This window comes from Melanotaenia boesemani, chromosome 1 (assembly GCF_017639745.1).
Source record: "Melanotaenia boesemani isolate fMelBoe1 chromosome 1, fMelBoe1.pri, whole genome shotgun sequence".
Lineage (NCBI taxonomy): Eukaryota > Metazoa > Chordata > Actinopteri > Atheriniformes > Melanotaeniidae > Melanotaenia > Melanotaenia boesemani.
Genome location: NC_055682.1, coordinates 24,970,729 through 24,995,054, shown reverse-complemented (window position 1 = coordinate 24,995,054; position 24,326 = coordinate 24,970,729). Strand labels below are relative to the sequence as shown.

General features: G+C 37.4%; 1 protein-coding gene across 1 annotated transcript in view; it reads left to right on the top strand.

The window, feature by feature from the left end:
* The first annotated feature begins 768 nt into the window (after positions 1-768).
* Positions 769-24,326, top strand: part of LOC121640431 (CUB and sushi domain-containing protein 1-like) — a 344,948-nt gene continuing 321,390 nt past the window's right edge. The window contains exon 1 of the mRNA XM_041986178.1: positions 769-1,013. Within this exon, the coding sequence (XP_041842112.1) occupies positions 769-1,013 (245 nt within the window). The remainder of the gene's footprint in view (positions 1,014-24,326) is intronic.

Genomic DNA, 24,326 nt, shown 5'->3' with positions numbered 1-24,326 from the left:
TCCTCAATGCTCAAGTCTGAGAATTTATGTAAATTGTGGTCAAATTAAACAAAACAAAAACAACATTTAATCTACATTTAACGTCATAAGACGGGAGGAGAGATTAAGGGGCTGAAACAGGTTTACATCTGCTTTTTTTAAAGTATAAATTTTTAACATCATAGGATTTTAATGAGCCAGCACTGGAATCACGAAGTCCATGCTGTTAAAACAGCACCATGCACCATATTCTGTGCATGCCTGAGTGTGTATGAGTGAATGTGTTGTATAAGGCTACTTAGGATCTGTAGAGTCATGGATGAGGAGATAGAGCCATGTTTTTGAGATAGATACCTTATGTGTTTATTATCAAGCCCTTTTCATGGAAGCTTATGGCATATGTTGTAATGTCAAGGGAGGCTGTAAGGCATGTGCTGCATTATGTCTGAGTTGGATGTGAGGACAGGGGCTTGTTACTCTAGCAACACTTGGCTGAGCGAATGGCACATATTTGAGTTCTGCTCAGTTGTTTCCTTCAAATGTAAAATCCAATACATTTTTTCTTAAGTTTTGGTGGAAAGAATTTAAAAGATCCATGCTCAGCTTTCACTGGATGAATTAACATTTCCTCTTTATTGTCCTGCTGTGATGTCTGTATAGAACTCGACAAAGGTTAGAGAGCCCCAGGTTAAATCTGAAGTATGCGAGGCAGGCATGAAAAACATGATCTGACACTGAAATCTTTATTATTTAAAACAGGTAGAAAGTTTGCATTCAGAATATTCTAATATGGTTTTGTTTCATCTCTCTTCTCCAGCTGAATCCTGTGGAGGCGTAGTTCAAGGCCTGAACGGCACCATAGAGTCACCAGGTTTTCCCCACGGCTATCCCAACTATGCCAATTGCACATGGCTGATAATAACAGGGGAGAGGAACCGAATCCAGCTAACCTTCGTCACGCTGGCATTGGAAGAAGATTTTGATATTGTATCAGTTTACGATGGACAGCCGTCACCTGGAAACTTAAAGATGAGGTTTGAAATAACTTTTTTGTCACAGTGTGATCTTGTTTTCTGCTGCTCCATTCCCAATTCTCTGTTCTTCCTTCCTTCCTTCATTTCTTCCTCTCCTGACTTCACAACTTGAGTTCAATCTGATCTTTTCTCCAACTCGTCTTGTACATCTTTTAAACACAATGTCTGATTCCTAATTTGAGAGGAGTTTCTATCACTGTGATTAAGTATTTCACACAAAGACAATGCCATTGCAGCTTTTAGGGATCCTGTTCAGTGTATGGCTCAAATCTCAACCACTGACAGAATCTACTGCAATATTCTTACTTTACAATTATCTAGAAGACGTGGATAGTATAACTATAACAACCATAAATTTTATTTATTAAAGAAAACAATAACATGTTTTATGTTATTTGGATCACTTTTGTATCGTTTCCAGTCAACTTTTTTCCAGCTCTACTTCTTTGTTGTTTCCCTCTGCTGTCTCTTCTTCTACTAAAGTTAGTCTTACTCAGCTTCTAAAGTCTGACAAGCTAAACTTCAATGAGCCTCTATTAACATTAATGCTATAGATTTCATTGCAAAGCAGTACAAACACCATCCCCTTGGGCACAATTTACTTTCAAACATAATCAAACAGAGAAACCAATAACTTGGACACAGTGACTCGATGGGTTAGTGCTTAAAGGTGCTAATCCCACTAAATATAATATTGGCATTGGAATGACAGAAAAAGACAATTATCTAAAGAATAACTGTAAGCTCTGACCAGGGCAAAGGCAGACACAAACACAGGCAGCAGTTTGAGAAGATTCAATCCAGTGTGGTCAGCAGAATGAGAACAGGTACATGGAAACAAGACTACACAAAGACTAGGGTGAACCGATGGTATAAGTAGCAATGTGGACAGGCGTTGTTCATGAGACTGATGATGATTGATCACAGGTGGCATCCAAGATGGCAGGGGCAGATGAATTATGGGTATTGTAGTCTGAACAAGGGATCAGTAGGCATGACAATAACATTTATCTTTACGTCAGTTAATTGTCCACTAAGATTTCATATTTGGTCTTAATACTTGCACTAGGTTGCAAAGCATCTGACCATTTGTAGCAGTGGTCCTATATCTAGTTTGAGTGTAGACCGATATCATTGGACATAAGTAAGCATAGAATAACTAGAAACTTGTTTGTTTAGTTGTGTAACTGACTCGGCCTTCCCCCTTTCAGAACCTTGGCCTTGTGTGTCATAGCTTTTTCTGAAAAGCACCTTTTTGTTTGTTCAAAAAAAAAAAAAAAAAAAAAAAAAAAGACCTAATCTAAAGGCTACATTATTCTCTGCATGTATTATTGCTTCTAAGCATTTTCTATGTATTTTTTTCTTTATATTGGCAAATAGATCTACATTCAATCTATATATCTAAATATTTCAAAAGAATACAATACAAAATGCAAGACTTAAAAGACAAAAAGAAATCTTTGATCTTCTCAGCAATGGTCTCATAATACCAATATTCAGTTTTCAGTTGTAACATTTTGCAATGTTATGACATGATATTTATTTATTTTGCATGTAAATGGTAAATATAACAATGTTTAACAGTTATTGTTAAAACTGCGATTAAATTAGCTTAATTAACATCCATTAGCTCTTTTCAAAGTCAAATTTACAAAATTCAAGTGCTTCAGATACATGGAAGTGAAAATGAGTTCATCAAAGGGCAAAAATAAAAAAGAAAGAAAGAAATACCCTGAGTACACATAATAGTTCTTTTATCAGTTTAGCTTCTTCTTTTGTGGGGCTTTATGTTATCTGTTACTTAGTAACTTAATTTAAAAAATGAATCTGCACAGTCACTTCTTTTTTATGTCCTAATCAGGGTCATTTTTAGTTTAAAGACCTAATGAGATTTACTTTCCTCCAATCGATTGAATCTACCTTAATTTCCTGATTGGTATTATCTTTATTTATTTTCCCATGATTATTATTTTTAAATGTAAAGAATAATTTAAAGAAAAGTCTGTTAGAGATCAGTATGATTACTCAGGTGGAGAGTATTACCATGCAAAATTATTATTTATGTTGAGCTTTTGAAGTTTCAAATTCTGGTCTGTTTACAACCAAACACAAATAAATCTGATAAACATGAGAGTTTAGTGTCAGCACAACAAGCAGCAGGCAGATGCCAGCATTAAAGCAAAGCTAAAAATAACCACTCGAGTTGACAACAAGCCAAACAGAGTATTAATCCAGCAAAAAAAAAAGTTATTGTCAGACATGGAGCTTTTGTCCAACAGTCAGGGTGACTTATATCTTAATCACTCCAAGCAGAAAGTAACTAGCACATAGCATGTTAGCATATAAATACAGACAGAATTACAGAAACCATTTTTTGACTACTGTAGCTAGGCTATGATATTTGTCATTGATAACATAAACACAGCAGTAGTTTTTCTCACCTTATGGAACAACAGAAACTCACCAACATCACGGCATCGGTTGAACACGGTAACATTGATGCATCACGGGAGACAATTTAACAAGTAAAATATTCATTTTAAATGGCTTTTTATTTGCCTGACCCACTTGCATCCAAGTTACAACTGTTTCAGATTTCGATTGTTCAGGATCTGGCCGACATAATAGCTAAATTAAACAAATCAAAACAGACAAAAAAAGATCATTGGCCCACAAAAATGCTTCAGTTTTATTTCTGCAGTATAAATAACTACTAACCTGGTTTGTTGTGCTCATAACACCTTCTAATGTCTGAATAACAATGTTGTTAAAAAGTAACCCATTACTAAATAATGTGAGAATAAATGCATCGTCAAACATTTTCCATTTTGCAATTGATTACATTTTTATTTTATTGCAAACTTTAATTTGTACTGGAAATTTGCTAAACACCATGCAAGCTTTGCTTGATAATTGGTCACTGGTAGTAGCATCAGTCCATCCTACTTACAGTAATCAGCGATGACCCCAAGAAATCTTAACTGTATCGAGATGTATACAGTCTAAATAGGATGTGTCTGTGTTTGTTCATTGTTTGGCTCGCTATGCAGAGTCAACAGGATTTCTCATATTAAATTAGTCTGTTTACACAAAGATTATGATTTAACCTCAGCTTAAATATGAAAGATGTGAGGGGGACATGTTACTTTCAACTCTTATTGTGAAATATTTCGTTTTATTTTCAGCAATGACAACAGAAACTACATTAATCATCTCTTCCAGACTGCCTTTAGCTCAAGAAGAAAAATTTAACATTAGACTACAGGGGATTACTGTAAATCATGCAGGCATTTGAATCAGTACAGTGTGCATTTTATATTTGTTATATTCTACAGGTGAATGGGGACATGCAAGCTACAGAAAAAGGCTCAGAGCAGATTAAATGAAAAACACTATAAACACTTTTTGAGAGGAGAAAATATATCTGCTGCATTAACACTGAAGTACAGATAAGCAATGGAGGGGCAAAAACTTTTATTTCTGTATTGTAATTTACCTGCTAAATATATCAAATGACTTTAGTCTTTTTTAATAATGTTTAGAGGGCAGCAGAGAATAAAAGGCACAATAACAATGGCAGAGAAGCTAAAAAAATGATTTGATATAACCCAAAATATACTGTCCAGGTTGCAAGTTTAGGTGGGAAAAAATACTGTTATACTTTACAAATTTAGTATTTATTCATCCTTTAGTAATTATCATAATCAATATCATCATAATTTAAACATCTATATGACTAGAAGCACTCAGAAAGCGCAGACCTCCACCAAGCCATTATAATTATGTTTTGCCAATGTTTGTGAACATCAGGATTTCATAAACATTTCATCAGAATACGTCCAAAATTTTTTGAGTTATGTTACTAACAGACAGACAGACAAACCAACATTCCCTAATACATGACCTCCTCCTTGGCCAAGGAAATAATTATATGAAGCACTTTTCTAAACATAAGTTACAAAGTGCTTTATATGTTGCTTTAAGGGACCGTCGGGTTTTGAGGAGCTATCGCTGACTCTCCAAGAAATCTGCAAGAAAATATACATTTGTGCAAAAATAAGATATTTTCATGTAGTTTCACCCACAATTAAAAATCCAAATACATTCCATGTGCTGCTGTAGAAAACTAAGGAAAAAACAAATAGTGACATTAAACAATACTTTTCTGATGAACACAGTATTGATTAAGCCACAAAATATGGTTACCAGCATCAAAGTTGGAACTCGTGAACACATTTATTTTTGTTTTGTATGTTAAATATAAACATGCCACCAGCATGCACATCAATCTATTTAATTTTTATAGCAATATCTAGTGTATAATTATTAGATTTATTTTTCTTGTTCAACAAAACTATGCAGTAACACATGAACCGTAAAAGTGACAGCACCCCTATATGGTGAGAAGTGGGACTGTAATATTGTTGCAAAAGGGCAGAGAAAACCGATTCTGCAGCGCTAGTAAAATGTGAGAAGCTCATTTACAGTGTTATGCTTGTGTGTTGAAAGATGAGCTAAGAATGGGCAAAGTAGTGTCTGAGGTTGGTGGTATAGTTGGGTATTTCACAGCTATATTATGTCTCAGTGTTTGAGCAGAAATCCTTCTTTTATTTTTCTGAGTGGAAGAGAATAAAATATACACAGCAGCGGGTTTGTGTCGTGGTTCACTGTAAATGCTGATTTGTTTTTAGAACTAGTCTGATTAGGATCCTTTCTCTTGTTTTGGTCATGGAAAAAAAGGAGAGATAGCTGTAGTAAGCATTACTTATAAAGATAGTTATGTGGGATAACTGCCTACATCAATTTCAAGGCTGTCCAAGAACTCTGTGTTGATGAATAAACCATGTGATTTCCTGGAGTTGTATTGTTTTTTAACATCAAGGCTGTGTTTTAGTACATTTACCCTTACATGAACCATGGTGAGAAGGCAAGGGAAAGTAAATTGAAATTTGATGAATATCTGAATAACTTTAAACATAACAAGGGCAACAGCTGTGGCAGAGGACAGCACTCTGACTGCTCTATAAGTTATGCCATACTACACTTTTTTTTCTTTTATTCATCCAGATTTTTCTGTGATGCAGACTGCTTTATAATTGTAAAGCAGTCATATACCGAAACTCAATTCTGAATCCTCAAAGTTCCATGTGTGGGTGGATCAAACTTTGTCACAAACCTCCTATTTAATGAAAATACTATTATCTTAGTAAGCCTTGGGGAGAGCTTAAGTGACATTGATGTTTTGCTTGCATTTTTCTCTCCGTTTAGTTTTCTATAGATTTGCAACAAGCCAATATGACTTAGAAGGATCTCTTTAGGCCTGTGCCATGCTCTGCCTTGCCAAGCTATGTCATGATTATCTCATATAATAGTCTTAAAAGACACAAAAGAGATTTATTATTCCCTTTTCTTAGTTAATCTCAAAACTATTTCCAAAGAGTATATTCTAAATAGCTATAATATATGTATATATATATAATAGGGCCCGACTGATTAATCAGCAGGCCGAATAAATTGGCCGATTTTAACCCTTTTCAAAATTACCAATAGTGGCTGTTGTTTTGCCGATTATACATTGATTTAGTCTTGCTTTCTCGTAAACAGTAAATGCTGTTAAGTGTCGGAGTCTGCAGAATGATGTCCTTGCAGCGTTTGTCCACTAGAAAGAGCTCTGACTCCATTCAGTCCCACAGTCATCCCCCTGTCTTTTCAACAGGGTTAGCTAGTAGCTACAGCCAGGTTACATTAACAGTGGTCTAAGTGGAGCTTCCCGACAGGTAAGTTTATAATAATGTTGTACAACTAATGACTCAGCCTGTCTCCAGTTTTAATTGAACTCTATTTGCCATGTGTAATGACGAGTGACGCATGTTTGGTTGTGTCGGTCAGCTTTTTATTTACACTGCATTGCTAAAGTTGTGCTAAATTAGCTTAAGGCACTTCCCGTTGTATTGTTTTGACTTACTCCTGTAACCAGAAGTGTAAAGCACCAAAACTCGATGTGCATGAAAAATGTTAGAGCATTGCAACTGTGACTTGTTGCTGTAGTAGCATGTCGGCAGATCACATATATTGTGTGGTTAAGTTATTCCTAAAAACGGCCAACGCTGTTATCCCAACCTAGCATAGCATTAGCTATGCTAGTAGCCAGTAAATGCAGAAATAATTTAAGTGTACAAAATATCTGAGTGCAGAACGACCGTTCATTACTCCGTCAGTTGCAGGTTGATGCGTATTTTAGGAGGAGAGATGTGAATGCAGAACGGAGGTTTACTAATGTGATGGGCTGTAACAGCGATTCACTATGTGTTACAATTAGTGCCAGACAATTCTCAGGCTGTCGCTGAGAAACACAGAGTTTGAGCTCCCTCCAAAGATTTTCTATTGGGTTTAGGTCTGGAGACTGGCTAGGCCACTCCAGAACCTTGATATGCTTCTTATGGAGCCACTCCTCAGTTATCTTGGCTGTGTGCTTCCGGTCATTGTCATGTTGGAAGACCCAGCCATGACCCATCTTCAGTGCTCTAATTGAGGGAAGGAGGTTGTTCCCCAAAATCATGGCCCCGGTCATCCTCTCCTTAATACAGTGCAGTTGCCCTGTCCCATGTGCAGAAAAACACCCCCAAAGCATGATGCTACCACCCCCATGTGTACCACCACAGTGAATGCGCCGCTAGGTGGCAGCAGCAATTGTAGTAGCTCTGTTTTTAACTTGTGATTTTTTGCAATATAGCCGTCTTTTTTAAGACATGAGCTGTCAATCTGTGTCTGTTCGGGTAGATTTTTTCGCGCTGGTCAGAGGCTGTGCTATACGGGAGATTTTTCTGAATATTTTTTCTTTTTTGCAAGACTTGTTATTGTGAGTCTCCATGGCAACGAGACTTGTTTACCATCGGGATCAACTGATAAAACTCTCCAAACTCAAGATTATCAGTGAAACAACACTTCAAATCCCAACGGAGTTGAAAAGAAAGAGAAGAGGATGCAGGGCAGGAGCGAGGCAGAGAGAAAAACGGTGGCGATTCAAACCGTTTCTTCCAACGGTTGTTATGGGAAACGTGAGATCGCTAGTTAACAAAATTGATGAACTTCAGGTGCTAACCAGGTCTCTTAAAGAATACAGAGAGTGCAGTATTATGTGCTTCACCGAGACATGGCTGCATGAAAACATCCCAGACTGTAATGCGTCTGTACACGGCTTCAGGACGGTCCGTGCAGACCGCAATAAACAACTCAGCGGGAAGCTGAAGGGAGGTGGAATTGCGGTGCTGGTAAACCAGCGCTGGTGTCATCCTGAACATGTCACTGTTAAAGAGAAGATCTGCAAAAGAGACATTGAACTGCTAGCTGTGAGTCTCCGCCCGTATTATTTACCCAGAGAGTTCACATGCGTTATTCTGGTAGCGGTATATATATTACCTGGTACCGCTCCAGACGCAGCCTGTGATGTCATTAACTCTGTAGTGGCCAGGCTTCAAACACAACATCCAAACGCATTTGTGGCGATCTCTGGAGATTTTAACAACATCTCCCTCTCTGCAACTCTACCAACTTTCCAACAGTTTGTCAGCTGCTCCACCAGAGAAAACAAAACGTTGGACTTATTTTATGCAAATATTAAAAATGCATACAGCTCCTTTGCCCTGCCACCTTTAGGAAGATCAGACCATAACCTAGTTCTTCTCTCCTCCTCCTACAAGCCCATCGTTCAGCAACAACCAGTCATTAGAAAGGCTATTAGAACCTGGTCTAATGAAGCTGAAGATGCTCTGAGAGGATGCTTCGAGGCTACAGACTGGAACGTCCTATGTGAACCTCATGGAGATGACATCAATGCCTTGACTGAGTGTGTGACAGATTATATTAACTTCTGTGTGGACAGCACCGTTCCAACAAGAACAGTGAGGTGCTTCCCCAATAACAAACCCTGGATCACCAGTGACCTGAAAAAGCTGCTGAACATCAAAAAGAAAGCTTTTAGGGATGGAGACAGGGAGTTATTGAAGTCCACACAAAAACAACTTAAAACACAAATGAAGAAGTGCAAGGAGGACTACAGGAAGAAGTTGGAAAGTAAGCTTCCGAAAAACAATGTGAGGGATGTGTGGTCAGGAATGAAGAAGATCACTGGCTTCGGGATAAAGGAGGATCAGACTGATGGAGGTCTGGACAGAGCGAATGAACTGAACATGTTCTTCAATAGGTTTAGCTCACCTCCTGCTTCAACCCCAACTAGCCACACACCCTCCATGAGCCCACAGCTTTCCTGTCACACCTCCACTCTGTCACCCTGCAGCTCAGTCAAGGACCTGGACACAACCTCATCTCCCTCCACATCAGGACTTCCTGAAACCTCCTCTGCCTCCACCTCCACTCTGTCTGTCTCCTGTAACCAAGTCATGCAACAACTGGTGAAACTGAACCAGAACAAGGCTGCAGGTCCAGATGGTGTCAGTCCCAGAGTTCTCAAGACCTGCTCAAAACAGCTATGTCCGATTCTCCAGCACCTGTTCAACACCAGCCTGAGCCAGAGAAGAATCCCTGTGCTGTGGAAAACATCCTGCCTTGTTCCAGTGCCTAAAAAACCACAACCAGCTGAACCAAAAGACTACAGACCAGTCGCCCTGACATCTCACGTCATGAAAGTCCTGGAGAGACTCTTACTGGCTCACCTCAGCAAGCAGGTGAACACCTTTCAGGACCCATTACAGTTTGCATACCGTAATGGGCTTGGGGTTGAAGATGCCATCATATACCTGCTTCAGAGAGCCCACTCTCATCTGGACCAGTCAGGCAGCACTTTGAGGGTCATGTTCTTTGATTTCTCAAGTGCTTTTAATACGATTCAGCCTGCTCTGCTGTGTGAGAAGCTGCAGAAATTCCAGGTGGATCCCTCCACAACCACCTGGATTTACGACTACCTCAAAAACAGACCACAGTTTGTGAGACTGAAAGGTTGTGTGTCTGAGATGGTGGTCAGCTGCACTGGAACACCACAAGGGACTGTACTTTCACCATTTCTATTCACGCTGTACACCTCAGACTTCCAGTACAACTCTGAGTTCTGTCATCTGCAGAAATACTCTGATGACTCAGCAGTTGTTGGGTGTATCAGTGATGGACAAGAAGCAGAGTACAGAGAACTGGTCGGTCAGTTTGTGAAATGGTGCGGTGACAATCATCTCATCTTGAATACCAAGAAAACAAAGGAGATGATTGTTGACTTCAGGAGGAACAAGAACACACATAGAAGTGTTTCCATCATGGGAGAGGAGGTGGAGGTGGTGGAGGAATACAAGTACCTTGGAGTTCAGCTGGACAACAGACTTGAGTGGAAAAGCAACACTGAGTACATTTACAAGAAAGGTCAGAGCAGACTCTACTTCTTAAGGAAGCTGAGATCTTTTAACGTCTGCACCAAAATGTTGCAAATGTTCTACAGGTCTGTTGTTGAAAGTGCAATCAGCTTTGCAGCAATCTGCTGGGGCAGCGGCATCAGAACCAGAGACTTGAAAAGAATTAACAAACTGATCAAGAAAGCCGGTTCTGTGCTTGGAGTAACTCTGGAGCCGCTGGAGTTGATCATCAAAAAAAGAATTCTGTACAAGCTGACGAAGATAATGGAAGATCCTTCACACCCTCTACACAACGCCGTGACGAAACAACAGAGTGTGTTCAGTGGGAGGCTTGTTCAAGTCCGATGCAAGACAGAGAGATACAGAAGATCCTTCCTTCCAGCAGCTATCAGGCTGAAGAACAAAGCCCTTAATTAATTAATGTGATTGTTTTACTAAAAAATTAATACTACTACAATATTGAATTTCCCTTTGGGATTAATAAAGTATTTTTCATTCATTCCATGCTTCACAGTAGGGATGGTGATCTTGGGATGGTACACTTCATTCTTCTTCCTCCAAACACGGTGAGTGCAATTAAGACCAAAAACTTCTAATTTGGTCTCATCTGACCACATAACTTTCTCCCATGACTCCTCTGGATCATCCAAATGTTCATTGGCAAACTTAAGACAGGCCTTGACATGTGCTGGTTTAAGCAGGGGAACCTTCGGTGCCATGCATGATTTGAAACCATGACGTCTTAGCGTTTTACCAACAGTAACCTTGGAAACGGTGGTCCCAGCTCCTCCCGTGTAGTTCTGGGCTGATTCCTCACCTTTCTTAGGATCATTGAGACCCCACGAGGTGAGATCTCGCATGGAGTCCTAATTTAGGATTATAAGTGGAGTGGAGGTGGACAGACTAACAGGTCTTTGAGGGTCAGAATTCTAGCTGATAGACAGGTGTTCAAATACTTATTCGCAGCTGTATCATACAAATAAATTGTTAAAAAATCATACATTGTGATTTAAGGATTTTTTAGATTATGTCTCTCACAGTGGACATGCACCTACAATGAAAATTTCAGACCCCTCCATGATTTCTAAGTGGGAGTACTTGCAAAATAGCAGGGTGTTCAAATACTTATTTTCCTTACTGTATATATAAAATACAACTCCATCAAAGAGGACATATTTTTGACATTTGAGAAAAGCATATCTGGTTTTAATTTTGGTTCATATATTATATATGCCATGATATATTTCAGGACAAAGAAAATATTGGAGTAAAGAAAATGTAATTTAACATTAAAGGGCATCAGAAGGCTGCATAAATGTTTTGCTAACTTCACTCATGTTGGTTATATAAGACATACACCTTATTTTTCTACCTGTACTTTAACCTACTTCTAATTTGCATCAGCAAGAAGTACAAAACAAGATATATTTAATTAATTCATCATCCATTTATACAATTCATTTATAGATTGACTTTTTAAGGTTATATATTTTAATTTCCAGTTATTTAATGCTTTGTTGCATGCTTTTGGAAATTCTTCTGTTGTAAAGGTAAACATATGAGGACAAAATATTGTGAAACAGTAAAATGTTCTGCCTGTAATTAATATTTTTGTTGGTGTAAGCGTTAAGGAACCAAAAATGAAGTTAATTTATTCATTATATATATAAAAAAAAACAAAACAACAAAAACCTAAAGTTAAAGTACCATTTTAACTAACAGCTCCGGCCGTTACAGTAACATGTTACAGTGTTTTTAACTTTTTAAATGTTTTCATCCACACTCTTTATTAATAGGCATTCATATGTTAATGCAGCTGGGTGTTGGGACTGCTGCCGCGTGAGGAAGGAGGCTCTTGTGAGCTTTTTACATGAGGGAGGGGCCTGCAGCAGCACCCACCACTCATTGTAAAGACATCAACGATATCTGCTTTCACTTCACGCTTTCATGTCTCCAAAAGCCTCCAATAACATCAGAAAAAGTCTCTAGATTTGTCAATTTTTTTTAAAATAGAGTTGCTAGAAGGGTCTGAAAACTCGCTGAACATAGCACCTAAGTCACTAAGTTGGCAACAATAATTAAGCCAAGCTCTGAGGTGTGCAGTTTGTCTGTAATGCTTTTTTTTTTTTTTTTTTTTTCAATTTATGAATTAATCTTAATTTACATGTTAAAGTTCCACCCCTAAGAAAGATGTTTGATCTTCTTGCCTGTTTATTTGTGTGTATTTTTTAGGGGATGGGAATGGGAATTCACTGATAGGGGTATTATTTTCTGTAATTGGAAAAAAAGAGAAAAAACAGAAATAAAGGCATGTCATAAATGTCCTGCTTGATGTGGCTGTAGCAGTTATACAAGTTTTCCTCAACACCACCAGGAAGAGACCATGTCAGTGAAGGAACAGTTTCTCCATTTCTGTTAATTCATTTGGATTGCCAATAACAAAAGTGCTACTAATGACATAACTAGCGGTTCATTTCTGATTAAAAAACAGTAGTGCTGTAGATAACTGCTTTGGCAAGTAAGCTGACAAAAGGTGGCAGCTGCAACCTTTTCCCAGTCTGGTGGCTATTGGCCCTGGAGTTACTTGGCACCCACATTGTTAAAATGACTCAAACAGGCCAGGAGTTTTTCAAATGCGCCATCTCCTGCAAGTTTTCAATGTAAACGATGGAGTGGAGGAGTGGTGCATTAGGTGTTTCAGGAGTCTGTGGTCTGAAGTGCAATGAGTTACACAGTGAAGCCATTCCTGCTGCTATTTAGATCAAATGAAAGGTGCAGGATCACTCTCTTTGCAGTTTCTGTTGATGTTAGCACTTTTCCTGAAGACGTTACTGGAGAAATGCACTACCCAGCCTTCTTTTGTGTCTTCTGTGATGTCTCCTCATGTGAGTCACAGCAGGAAACACATTGGCCAGCCTGGAAGGCTTCCTCCAGCTCGTGCTGCATCTTACCAAATCACGTCCAGCAACTTTTTTTATGCTTTTACCATTTAAGATTTTACCATAATTTTTCTTTCATATTATTTTACCCTGCTCGTAATAGAACACATTTCAATAATCCTTCTGCAGCTGTCATTGCTCTGTCTGAGCTCCACAAGGCCAGTCATCAGCTGGCTGACCTAAAACCTCCTCCTCTTAGCTGCTGTCTGAATGGTGCAACACTTGCTGATATGAGCCCGTCAGGCTGCCTGCTTGGCCAGTGGGATAAAGCTGAAAGGATCTCACTGCCCTTTCTTTGTTCACAAAGAGGTGCGGAGAAAACAGAGGATATACTCTATCTTTCGCTCACAGCCACCCCTCCAACTGCCCTCAGACCAGTGTACAGGGAATGTAGTCATATCATATCGAGAAAGGAGCGCTGAACCGGCTTCTGTGGCCTCTTCTTACCAGTCCCAACAGAAACTCTGCTCCATCCCACTTACTTGGATGACTGATATCAACAGTGTGAAAGTATTTACTTCTAAAACTAAGGAGCTCTTCTCACTGAACCATCACTGCCTTGTCTATAAATGTGTCTTTTACATTACAGTGGAAGAAATGTAGTTTTGACAACATTATAATACAATTAATCAATGTTTTTATTTATTTTTTATTATTATTATTCATTCTCTTTACTGCTTCATCCATTAAGGGATGCCTAACCCAGTTTTTAGCAGGTGAGAGGCAGGGTACACCCTGGACAGGTCACCAGTCCATCGCAGGGCCAACACAGACAGACAAACAACCATTCACACACGGACTGGGTTTTTATTTCCTTGCAAGGCAAATCTAAAGCATCTGTTAAAAAAGTTGCAAATAATAAATGTCAGTGCCAAGCTGCACAGCAAGTGCCTGTATTTTGGGGGAAAAAAAGGAAGTAAATTTCTAGAAGAAAAAACACAACAGCAGCTGCAGTGGACACCCACAAGAGGAAAATAGCCTTAGCTTTTTTTCAGGAATTACTTTCAGCTCTGGGGAAATCTGTGGCGTTACATCTGTGAAGGGACCGGTTCTCATATGAGTTTATTACTTGCTGGCTCAGACTGAAAACAGCTGATGAGTTATATCAGTTTGATGTTTGCCATGTCAGGTATGATTCACTAAGTCTTTTCAAGAAAAGTAAAGATGTGTTCTGTTTTACACACACATGCACTAATTGAAAGTTGGCAGTATAGATAAAATGATTTGCATATATATCACCTACTTGACTAAAGGCTTTTCCACACTGGCCAAAAGTTATAAAGTTGCTGTTATGTTGAAATACCACTATGACTCTGAGTGGAATGCCGGGCTAACTTTGTTGTGAAATGATTAAAAGGCAAAGCTCAGCAGTGAATTGTGTAAGATAAATAAACAAACAAATAATTAAATAAAACAAACAAACAAACAAAAAAATAAATAAATAAATGTTTGGACACATTGCAGATTTTGTGAATTAACTGGAAAGACAGAACAATATTATTAACACATTTTTGCACTTTCTAATAGTTACAAAAAATAAAAGCTTGTCTTGATGAGCAAACAATATAGTTAAATTTCATTTTAAGGTCTGTTCACTATTATACATAAAGAGAACAAGCAGGAAGCAACTGTATATGAATGAAAAGGTCATAGAGGCAGTCATAACTTCAGAGAAAGTTGGACTGAAGACCTGGGTTGACAATACAGTTATGTATCACTGGTGTAGTAAGTCCTAGATGTGTGATTATAACCCTGAGGATGCATTATCCTCAACTTAAAAAAAAAATGGGGGGAGTGGTAGCCTAGTGGTTACATAGGTCTGGAGAACCTGGGTTCGAGTCCCCGTGATGGCAGGTAAAATAACCACTGTGGGCCCCTGAGCAAGGCCCTCAACCCCAACTGCTCTCCAGGTGCTGAATCTAGTGATTGGATAAAAGCTGAGGACAAATTTTGGTGTGTTTTGCAATGTACTGACAAAAAAAAGTTAACTTTAACTTTATTTTAAAATATACAAGTCCAGTTTCTAATCTTTGGTGTACCACATAGTTGAAAGGAGCTGGCAAAGTTGAATGTTTTAGCAAACTGTTTCTTATCAGCATGAACACAGTGGAACTTAGAAAGGGTAAGGTCATGGTATTCAGTCATGCAAGTGTGCTGGATTCTCTGTCAGTGTCAAATGCAGCAGAAAGGTCAAGCAGAATGAGACTGTTAACAAGACTAGAATTGACTGCAGTGGGGAGGCCATTTGTCACCTTGATTAAGGCAGTTCCTGTACTCTGCTTGGCCTTAAGACCAGACTGTAGGGTTTCATAAAGATCATGGTTGAACACATTTTTACTGGCAAGGAAAGACATGACAGTGCAATGGAAATAATAAAATGAGACAAATCCCCAAACACATTAAAAAAAATCTCAGTCTGATAATCACTTAGATCAGTCTTCCTGCTGTCAAGGATAAAACACGGGTTACATTTTGAGGTTTTGATGGATTTTTTTCTTAGGACAAATTTGTTTCTTAGAATCGCAGTCATTATGAAGAGATGTCAGAGGCTGCAGCTTGTCATAAACCCTGTAGGTACTGCGTCCACTGCAGCTGCTTCTCGTGAGGCATTTGCAGAAGTTGTCAGTAATGTAGTACTTGCAAGTGTACCTTAGGACATCTTATTTAAACTGTCAAAAGTATGCAATCCCTCACTCCTGCAAATTGAAGAGTTGATCAGAATACTACATTCTTTTAACTTTCACATGTATTTAGGACAAATATTTCTTCCATCCTCAGGCCTTTTCAGAGAGAGAAGACAACAAAGCCTCTAACTGAAGGGGTAGCATGAGTAAAAGACATCTCATATTAGCCTTGCCACATCAGAGCTGACATCATTTTGAAGACTATTATTTTTGAAGCCATGAAGTCCTCAAAAAGATGATGGAAGCATGGTTGGATGGAGCAGTTAAGGGTTGTATTTGTAACCATTAGCCTTGGTGAGAAGTGAGACTGAGGTCAGCAAACATTCTGTCAGTAACACATTAAGTCATGTTGAATTCAACATTTGCAGTGTTTAAGAGCAGATTTCAAAACATCAAGATAAATATTTTATATTGAGATAAAGCCAAATATATCACAATATTAGATAAAGTCTACAATGCCCAGCCCTTGATTTAACTGGACACTATCCCAAACCAAGAAGTTTTGATTTCTAATCTCAATAAACTGATGCTGCTGTCTAAACTTTATCACAGAGTAAGAAAAGTGTTTTAGTAATTTGTTGTCATGTTATAAAATGTGATGTAATGCAGGGCAGGTGTTCATGCTCACTTGCTGAACTACAACACTTGCCTCAAGGTTAAAAACACATGTCCACTTAGTTTATTTTTATTCTCATTTAATTATATATATATGAATTTCCAGTAAATGAGTGCAGTTGGCTCAGAAAATTAGGTTTATTTTAGTTTTGACTGAGTTTTAACTGAGTCAAGGCCATGCATGTGGTTTTCTGATGTTCTTTTAAACTGCCTTGATCCTTTTGGTGGGCATGAATTTCTCACCGTTTGAATTGAAGTGCCTTTTAAAATGGATTTGGGGTCACATCAGGGTCTTGCCCTTAACAGTGCTAATGAAGTTCTGAACTGCATGGTGCTCAGCTCTGTATGGGACTTTGTTGATCAAAGGAGAGGCTCACGCTGGCTTTAGCATTTCAAGTTGTCATCGCTGGGTTTGATACCACTGAATTGAAAACCTATTTTGAGCGAAGACCTTTTTTAGCAAGCCTTTGAAAATTCATTATCTAACACTTGGCCATGTAATATAATTGTCAAATGGGACAAATACAAATTCCAAAAACATAATACATCCCACTCCACCCCACGCCAGCTCAAATTCACTAAAGGATTTTGTTCTGAAGAATATAAGAATATTAAAACTGCTTCACAATACAAGGGACTCAACCATCATTTTAAGGCAAAGCTGATGTACTGAATTACAGTATTGAAGGTAAGTGTGTTGCAAACTGAAAACCTAAGCTTTTCCCTTACAAAGTGCAATAATGAAAAACCCACACAATCTATAGGTGTACACAGACAGAGCATTAGCTCAAACTGTTTTGTAAAAGTTATTAAGATATAAATTACAATCGATGAAATCAAACAATTACATTTAAATACCTAGACAGGCTTTTCTAATTAAATCACAGCTGCTCAGAGACAGGTTAACATGGCTTGAACAGTTGGCAGCATCCAAGAATTCATTGTTCAAATTACCATCAGATAGAACCAGAAACATGAAGCCTATCCTGGTTGCTTAAGTATTCAGTTGCATATGCATTCTCAGAACAGTATCACCAGTTAATGCACAGAGTTATTACATGCCATGGGTCAACCCTTGCTGTACTGGTATTTGTTTCATTATTTATCTTTTTCCCTTGTTTTTAACTTATTATGACTTCATCCTCTGTCTTTTTTGCCTCACACTGTTGTGTTACTGATCTTCACCTCAAGATGATTTTCAGTGCTCGAAAATATGATGAGATTCTTTTATTATAGGATGTCTACAGTATATAAAGAGTACTGTGCAAAAGGCTTTAAACTGCATATTTTTGGTAACTCCAGTGCTAGGTGCAGTGAACAGGGTAAAAACAAACAAAAGACCATAAGAATTAATCATTTGATGAAACAATCCTCCAAAACGAATTCTTCTTGCAACTAATTCTTCAAAGTGCTTGTCAGGTATGTTGCTCTAAGCCTCAGGGAGAAGTTGCTGCAGTTCTTCTGTGGATTCAGGCTGTTTCAGTTTTTTCTGTTTGAGATCAAGGCACTATCATATCCATGCTACCTGTTACAGAACCTTCACTGCTCTGGTTGTATTAACAGGATCATCATCTTGCCGTAGAATAAATTTAGAGTCAATAAGATGCTTCCCCTATGGTACTGCATATTGAATAAAAATCTAAATCAAATAAAATCAAATTTATTTATAGAGTACTTTTCATGCACAAAGCAACAAAAATGCTTTATTACCCTTTATATATCATATATCAAATTCTGCATATTAAAAACAAAATTTGAAAGCCTTCACTCACCAAAGTAAAATAAAACATTAAAAACACACCTCATAGTAGTTCACACACAATCGCACACAAATTCACACATATACAAAGCGCATGTACACTCCCCCCACCCACCCATACCCCATTTTGTACGAACATGAACTCCCATCCCTAGTTACTGTCTATTAACTGAATGTAAGTATAAAAATAATAATAAAATTATTAAATAAAACAATAAAGCAGAAAGCCACATGAATTGGTGGTATTTAAAATAATATAAAAATGTATGATTAAATAAGTGAAAATCTAAACAAAATCAAATAAAATTTAGCTATGAGCTAAGCTAAAAAGAAAGGTCTGAAGTTTGTCTTTAAAACAGCAACAGTCTCTGCAGCCCTGAGGTTCTCTGGCAGGCTGTTCAACAGCTGAGGCCCATAGTGGTGGAACGAGGCCTCACTATAAATATTGATTCTGACTCTGTGATCAACTAAGAGGCCGGTACCAGAGGATCTCAGGGTCCGCGAGGGTGGGCCTAGAATCTATCCTTGGGGAACCCCACATTGGATTTTATGGGTCTTTGAGAAGCACGTATCCATACTTACATAAAACTGTTGATCTGTGATATAGGAGTAAAACAATTTAAAAACAGTGCCTGACAGGCCCACCAGACTTCTGAGTCTGTTTAATAAAATCTAGTGATCTACTTTATCAAAGGCAGCGCTTAGATCCAATAGAACCAGAACTGGAAGTTTCTGTGTCAAAATTACACCTGAGGTCATTAACGATCTTTAAAAGAGCTGTCTCGGTACTGTGGTTTGTCCTAAACCAGATGGGTAATTTTCCGAGATATTATTTTTATCCATAAAATCATTTAACTCAATAAAAACAACTTTTTCTATGATTTTACTTAAAAAAATGGTAGGTTGGATACACGTCTGTAATTATTAAAAACAGTGGGATCTAAATTACTCTTCTTCAGAAGGGGCCTCACATCTGCTGTTTTGAAGGCAGATGGGAAAACCCTGAAGAGAGTAATTCACTATTTAAAAGTTCATTCTCAAAATCAGCATTCATTAAAAGATCAGTGGTTTTAAAAAAGGAATTTGGAGTTGTGTTTATCTGTGGTGAGGTTTGAGAAGTGGAGTGTTCTGGCCTGTTTAAGTGTATTATTGTAGATTTTGAGTGGTTCATGTAAAATTTCATAATGGATTGTTAGTTTTGTTTTTCTCCATTGCCTCACCGCTCTCCTGCAATTGTTTTTCAGCTTTCTAGTTTCCTCATTTCCTCCATAGTGTTTTGGATGTTCTTTTAAAAGGTTCTGTTTTAAGTAGAGCTGCTGAGTCAATAGCTGATTTATTGTTAAAATTTTCTACAATGAAATCCTACGATGCAGGTAAAATCTAAACAAAGATTCAACTGCACTGTGCTGTGAATTGCTCGATGCAGTTTTTCCCATTATTTGGAATACGCATCAAATATGGTAAATAGTAACATTTGAAGCCTCTTTTGAATTTAGATCAAACACTGTATTATCTAAAACTCAATGGTTTTAAAACAGCTTTCTGGGAAATGGATTTAGTGAGAATATTAAGATTTTTTTTTTTCATTTGAAAACAACATATTTATTTCAAATGAAAACATTGACTTCTTGTCAAGGTGAATGTTGGTGTGGTTTGTACATGAATCTGAAAATGTCTATTTTGATTTGCAATCCCGCTTTCTTTAATGACAGCATGCACTCAGCATGGTTCAGCCCATGCAAGTTGTGTAAATCCTGACAACCCATGTTATCCCAGCATGATCTCTGAGTGTTTAAAGACCTTCTTGTGGTGTCATGGGATGCTTAGCTCAGTCTTCAGTGCTCCATAAATGTTTAATAAGACTCCGGTCAGGTGACTGGGGAAGAAAATCCATGAAAGTCAGCACTCCTTGGTCTTCTTTTGTCATCAAGTAGTTCTTGCAAATCTTTTGAGGTGTGTTTGGGTTCGTTATCCCGCAGCAGTGTGAATCCCTCTCCACAAGGATGCCTATCAGAGGGCGCAGCACATTTCTGAAGAATGGAGGGCTACAGATCCTTTGTCAAGGTAGAGTCAGTCTGTGTAGACTTGAAAATAAAGAGCACCTCTCACGTTCTTCAATACTGTCATCACCAAGATGGTTCTTCATTAGGATAGGAGATATTATTGCCACAAATCTTAAAAGTCCAATTACAGTAAATTAGTAAACTAGACAATTTTCCAGTAATCTGTGCTGATGTATGTTAAAGTTATTTTGTAAATTATCTAAATAATCATTAACATTTTTGCAATGATTTATACATTTAGCTATAATTCAGTTTATGATATTGGCCACAGCTGGGCGAAGACTGTCAAACTGGGATACAAGGATGTAATGAAACATTATAATAGATGATGAAATGAGGAAAACCCATGATCAAACTATATAATGCTGTATGTAGTATATTTAATGTTTCTAAAATGACTTTTCTCACATTTAGCCACAACTTACAATAAACATGAACAAAAATACAATAGCTAAATATTTAATTAAATATGCACATCACAAACTATTTCCACTGACCTATAGTTTCACGCATGCTGTTGGCTAAACTAATGCTCAGTTAAAGTGTAATATCATTACAATTAATAGCAAATTTACAATAAGCCTCTTTGCAGTTAACTACAGGGATTAAGCAATATTTTACTTATTTTAACCCCACTAATACATTTAGTGCCTTGGACCTCACATACTTTCACAACTTCAGTTTGACTACATGTCTTTAGGCCCCTTATTCCACATGGCATTTTCCAGTCAATTCAGATGCAATAAAGCTGCCAGAGTACAGCCTGTCTTTCCTTCCACATCTGCTCCACTTTATAAATAGTGCGTATGTGGCAGAGTGCACCCGCTGTCATTATGATGGCTCACCATTGTGATGCCTGTCAGCCATGGCCGATGAATGATGACATCGTCCGACAGCCCAGCCCTATGTGGGAGAATGTGTCACGCCCTTTTTATACATCATGAACGCCAGAAATAGTCACCCAAAGGATACACCTGTTCATTGTGTGTTGTTCTCTCTTTATTTATTAAAGGAGGTTGTTCTGGTAAAATATAAAAAACAACAAATAACTGGTACATCCAAAAGAATTAAATTAAATTAACAATGTCCCAATGAGTGGATGGCACTAAAAAAATGTAATAATATATAGGTTAAAATCTAAATACATTAATCTTAATGTAATATCTCTTATTTCTGACAGAAGACAGCTTTTCAGTGTATCAGAATTTTAGCCACATAGCATATATATATATATATATATAAATATATATATATATATATATATATATATATATATATATATATATATACATATATATATGTGTTGTTTTATATATACATTTTTATTAGTGCTGGGCAACGATTGAAATTTTTAATAGTGCTTAATTGCATGAAATGTTGTGATTAATTGCAATTAATCACATTGTTACACGCAAAAAGTCCTGTTCCTTTAAAAGAAGGCCTACTACTATGTGAAGAAAATGCAGTAAATTTTGGTTTACAAACACTAAATCAGGGATCTGCAACCTGCTGCTCTGGAACAGGAGGGGGCTCTCTGGACCTTCCACAATGGCTCTTAATATATGGCTAAAAATGCTAAAGAACTAATTAATGTTTTTGTGTATTGTGGTTCTTCAAAAATGACAACAAATTTCCTATAGTTAAAAATGGTAAGTTTTCTTTTGTCAAAAGTTCTTGTGAAATTTAAACTCTAATGGAATTTTATTTAGCTGGGCTAAGGTTAAAATGGCTCTTTGGATTGTAAAGGTTGCAGACCCCTGCACTAAAAAAAATAAACAGATTTAGCAGCAGTTTTACCTTTAAACAGGCAAAGTTAAAATATGTCTTAATATATAAAATCAAATATTGATGTAAATAAGGATGAAATTTCAAGTCAGCAAGATGTATTTAAAACTGTGAAGCTGCTTCCTTCTAAACACAGAAGAAACAATATGATATAAATATCAGCCATCAGGTGAACAGACAGAAAGCAGGATTAGAATCTCAAAGCTTCTAGATGGTGAGGAGAGAAAAATATTCACAATGCCCAATAACCAGCATTCATGTACTATCAGTGGTTCATTATCTAGATGCCTCACCTATAAATTCTCAAACGTTGCATTCTTAACTTGACTGTTTAGCTTCACCTCTTGCACTTACACCCTCCGGTGCCAGTTAGTTAAAGGGTTAACATACGGTTTTATGGTGCAACATCAGGTCTGTAAATGTAACTATAAACATGTGATATCCACAGAAAGTTCAGAATCTCAGCCCAGTAAAACTATTTCTGTGACCACCAAACACAGTTAAGACAACAATTAAAAGACCAGGTACACAAAGTCCGAAAAAATATGTGAACACAAATTATGGCTCCCTGTGTTCACCTGACGGCATGAACATGGAAAAACGACCCCTCTAGTGAAAGTACACATGTCATAGATTCCAAAACTGTAAGTTTTATCTCGCTATGACCAAGATTTACCGAACCAGAGGCAAAAGAAGGTCCACTTTATGTTTCACACTTATTAAACATAATCATAAAATGTCTTACCTTTGCTGTCTTGCCTCAGAGCATTTATTCACCAGAATAAAACTACAGTCAGTTAAATAAATAATTAAATAAACTACGATTCTCATTGGCTTTGCATGGGTTTTGACTGACAAAGAGAAATGTTGGTTCTTTTTCTTCTGTCTTAAGTACCAGACAGAAAACTTCTCTTCATTTTAATGAACCCGCTCTCTCCTGATTACATCAGACACACCGCTGCAGCAGGAAGAGACATGTAGGAAGAGACACTGGACTGCAGGTCTCTGCATGTGGTTTCAATGTGTTCAGAGCCTCTTAACAAGAACTTTGAGAAAAAAAAAAAAAAAAAAAAAAAACCTGCGTTAACGAATAATAAAAAAAATTAATGGCGTTAATCTATTAATGCTTTAATGCGATGACGCTTTAATGTGCCCAGCCCTAATCTTTATTATGTCATGCTACTTTGATCATGTTAGAACATTACTGAAATAACATTTGGATCAGATGGCATGACATTTCTCTGAAAAGCATTTTAATTGAATGGATTTTGGAAAGCTTGTAGCAACAGAACCAATCTGTCCTCCTCTGTGAGCTTTGTGTCTTTTAAATCTTTTTTTGTGTCCTGAACTTCCTTAGATCTATAATCATCAAAGGCAAGATAACAAAGAGCGGAACTCTTTGCAGTAAAGACAAAAACTTGAAAAGGTATCTGGTATCTGCCACATAGACAGATTCCTAAAGTAAAAATGTGCAAAGTAGGGCTTTGCAATATCGTCTATAACTGATATCCCAATATTTATTTATTTATTTATTTATTTATTTGCTTTATCCAGATACACAATATATACCTTGATGTTTTGACATCTCCTCTAAAACACTATAAATGATGGGCACCCCATTCCCCTAACTTTAATCCCTGCCATCTCTAGAAGTTCAAGTTCATTTTTATTTTCTATAACTACTCAATTCTATATTTGCTTATTCAATTATTTTATATTTAAACATTATCTTATATTATTATTATTATTATTATTTTTTATATTTTGCACCAGCTCACAACAGAAGTAATCTAGAGTTCCCTTTTTTCTAGCGCAGGTTTATATTTTTTTCCTCCTATTATAAAAACTGAACAGCTTTTTTTTTTTTTTAAATCTTATTTTTCTGTTGAAATGTAATTACGTCATGTCATGTGTCTACATGCCGCATTCACACACAGGTGAGCCGCACTCGCATCAGCAGACAGAGCGCATGTTGGACATAGTTGCATCAACCACCTGTAAAACAGACAGAAATATCTGCTTTAATAATGTCAACTCTTCAAAATTAATATGAGTAGCTGGAGGAGAGGTAGCTAGAAGAGTTTTCCTGCTCTGGTGTACTTCATGGTGATC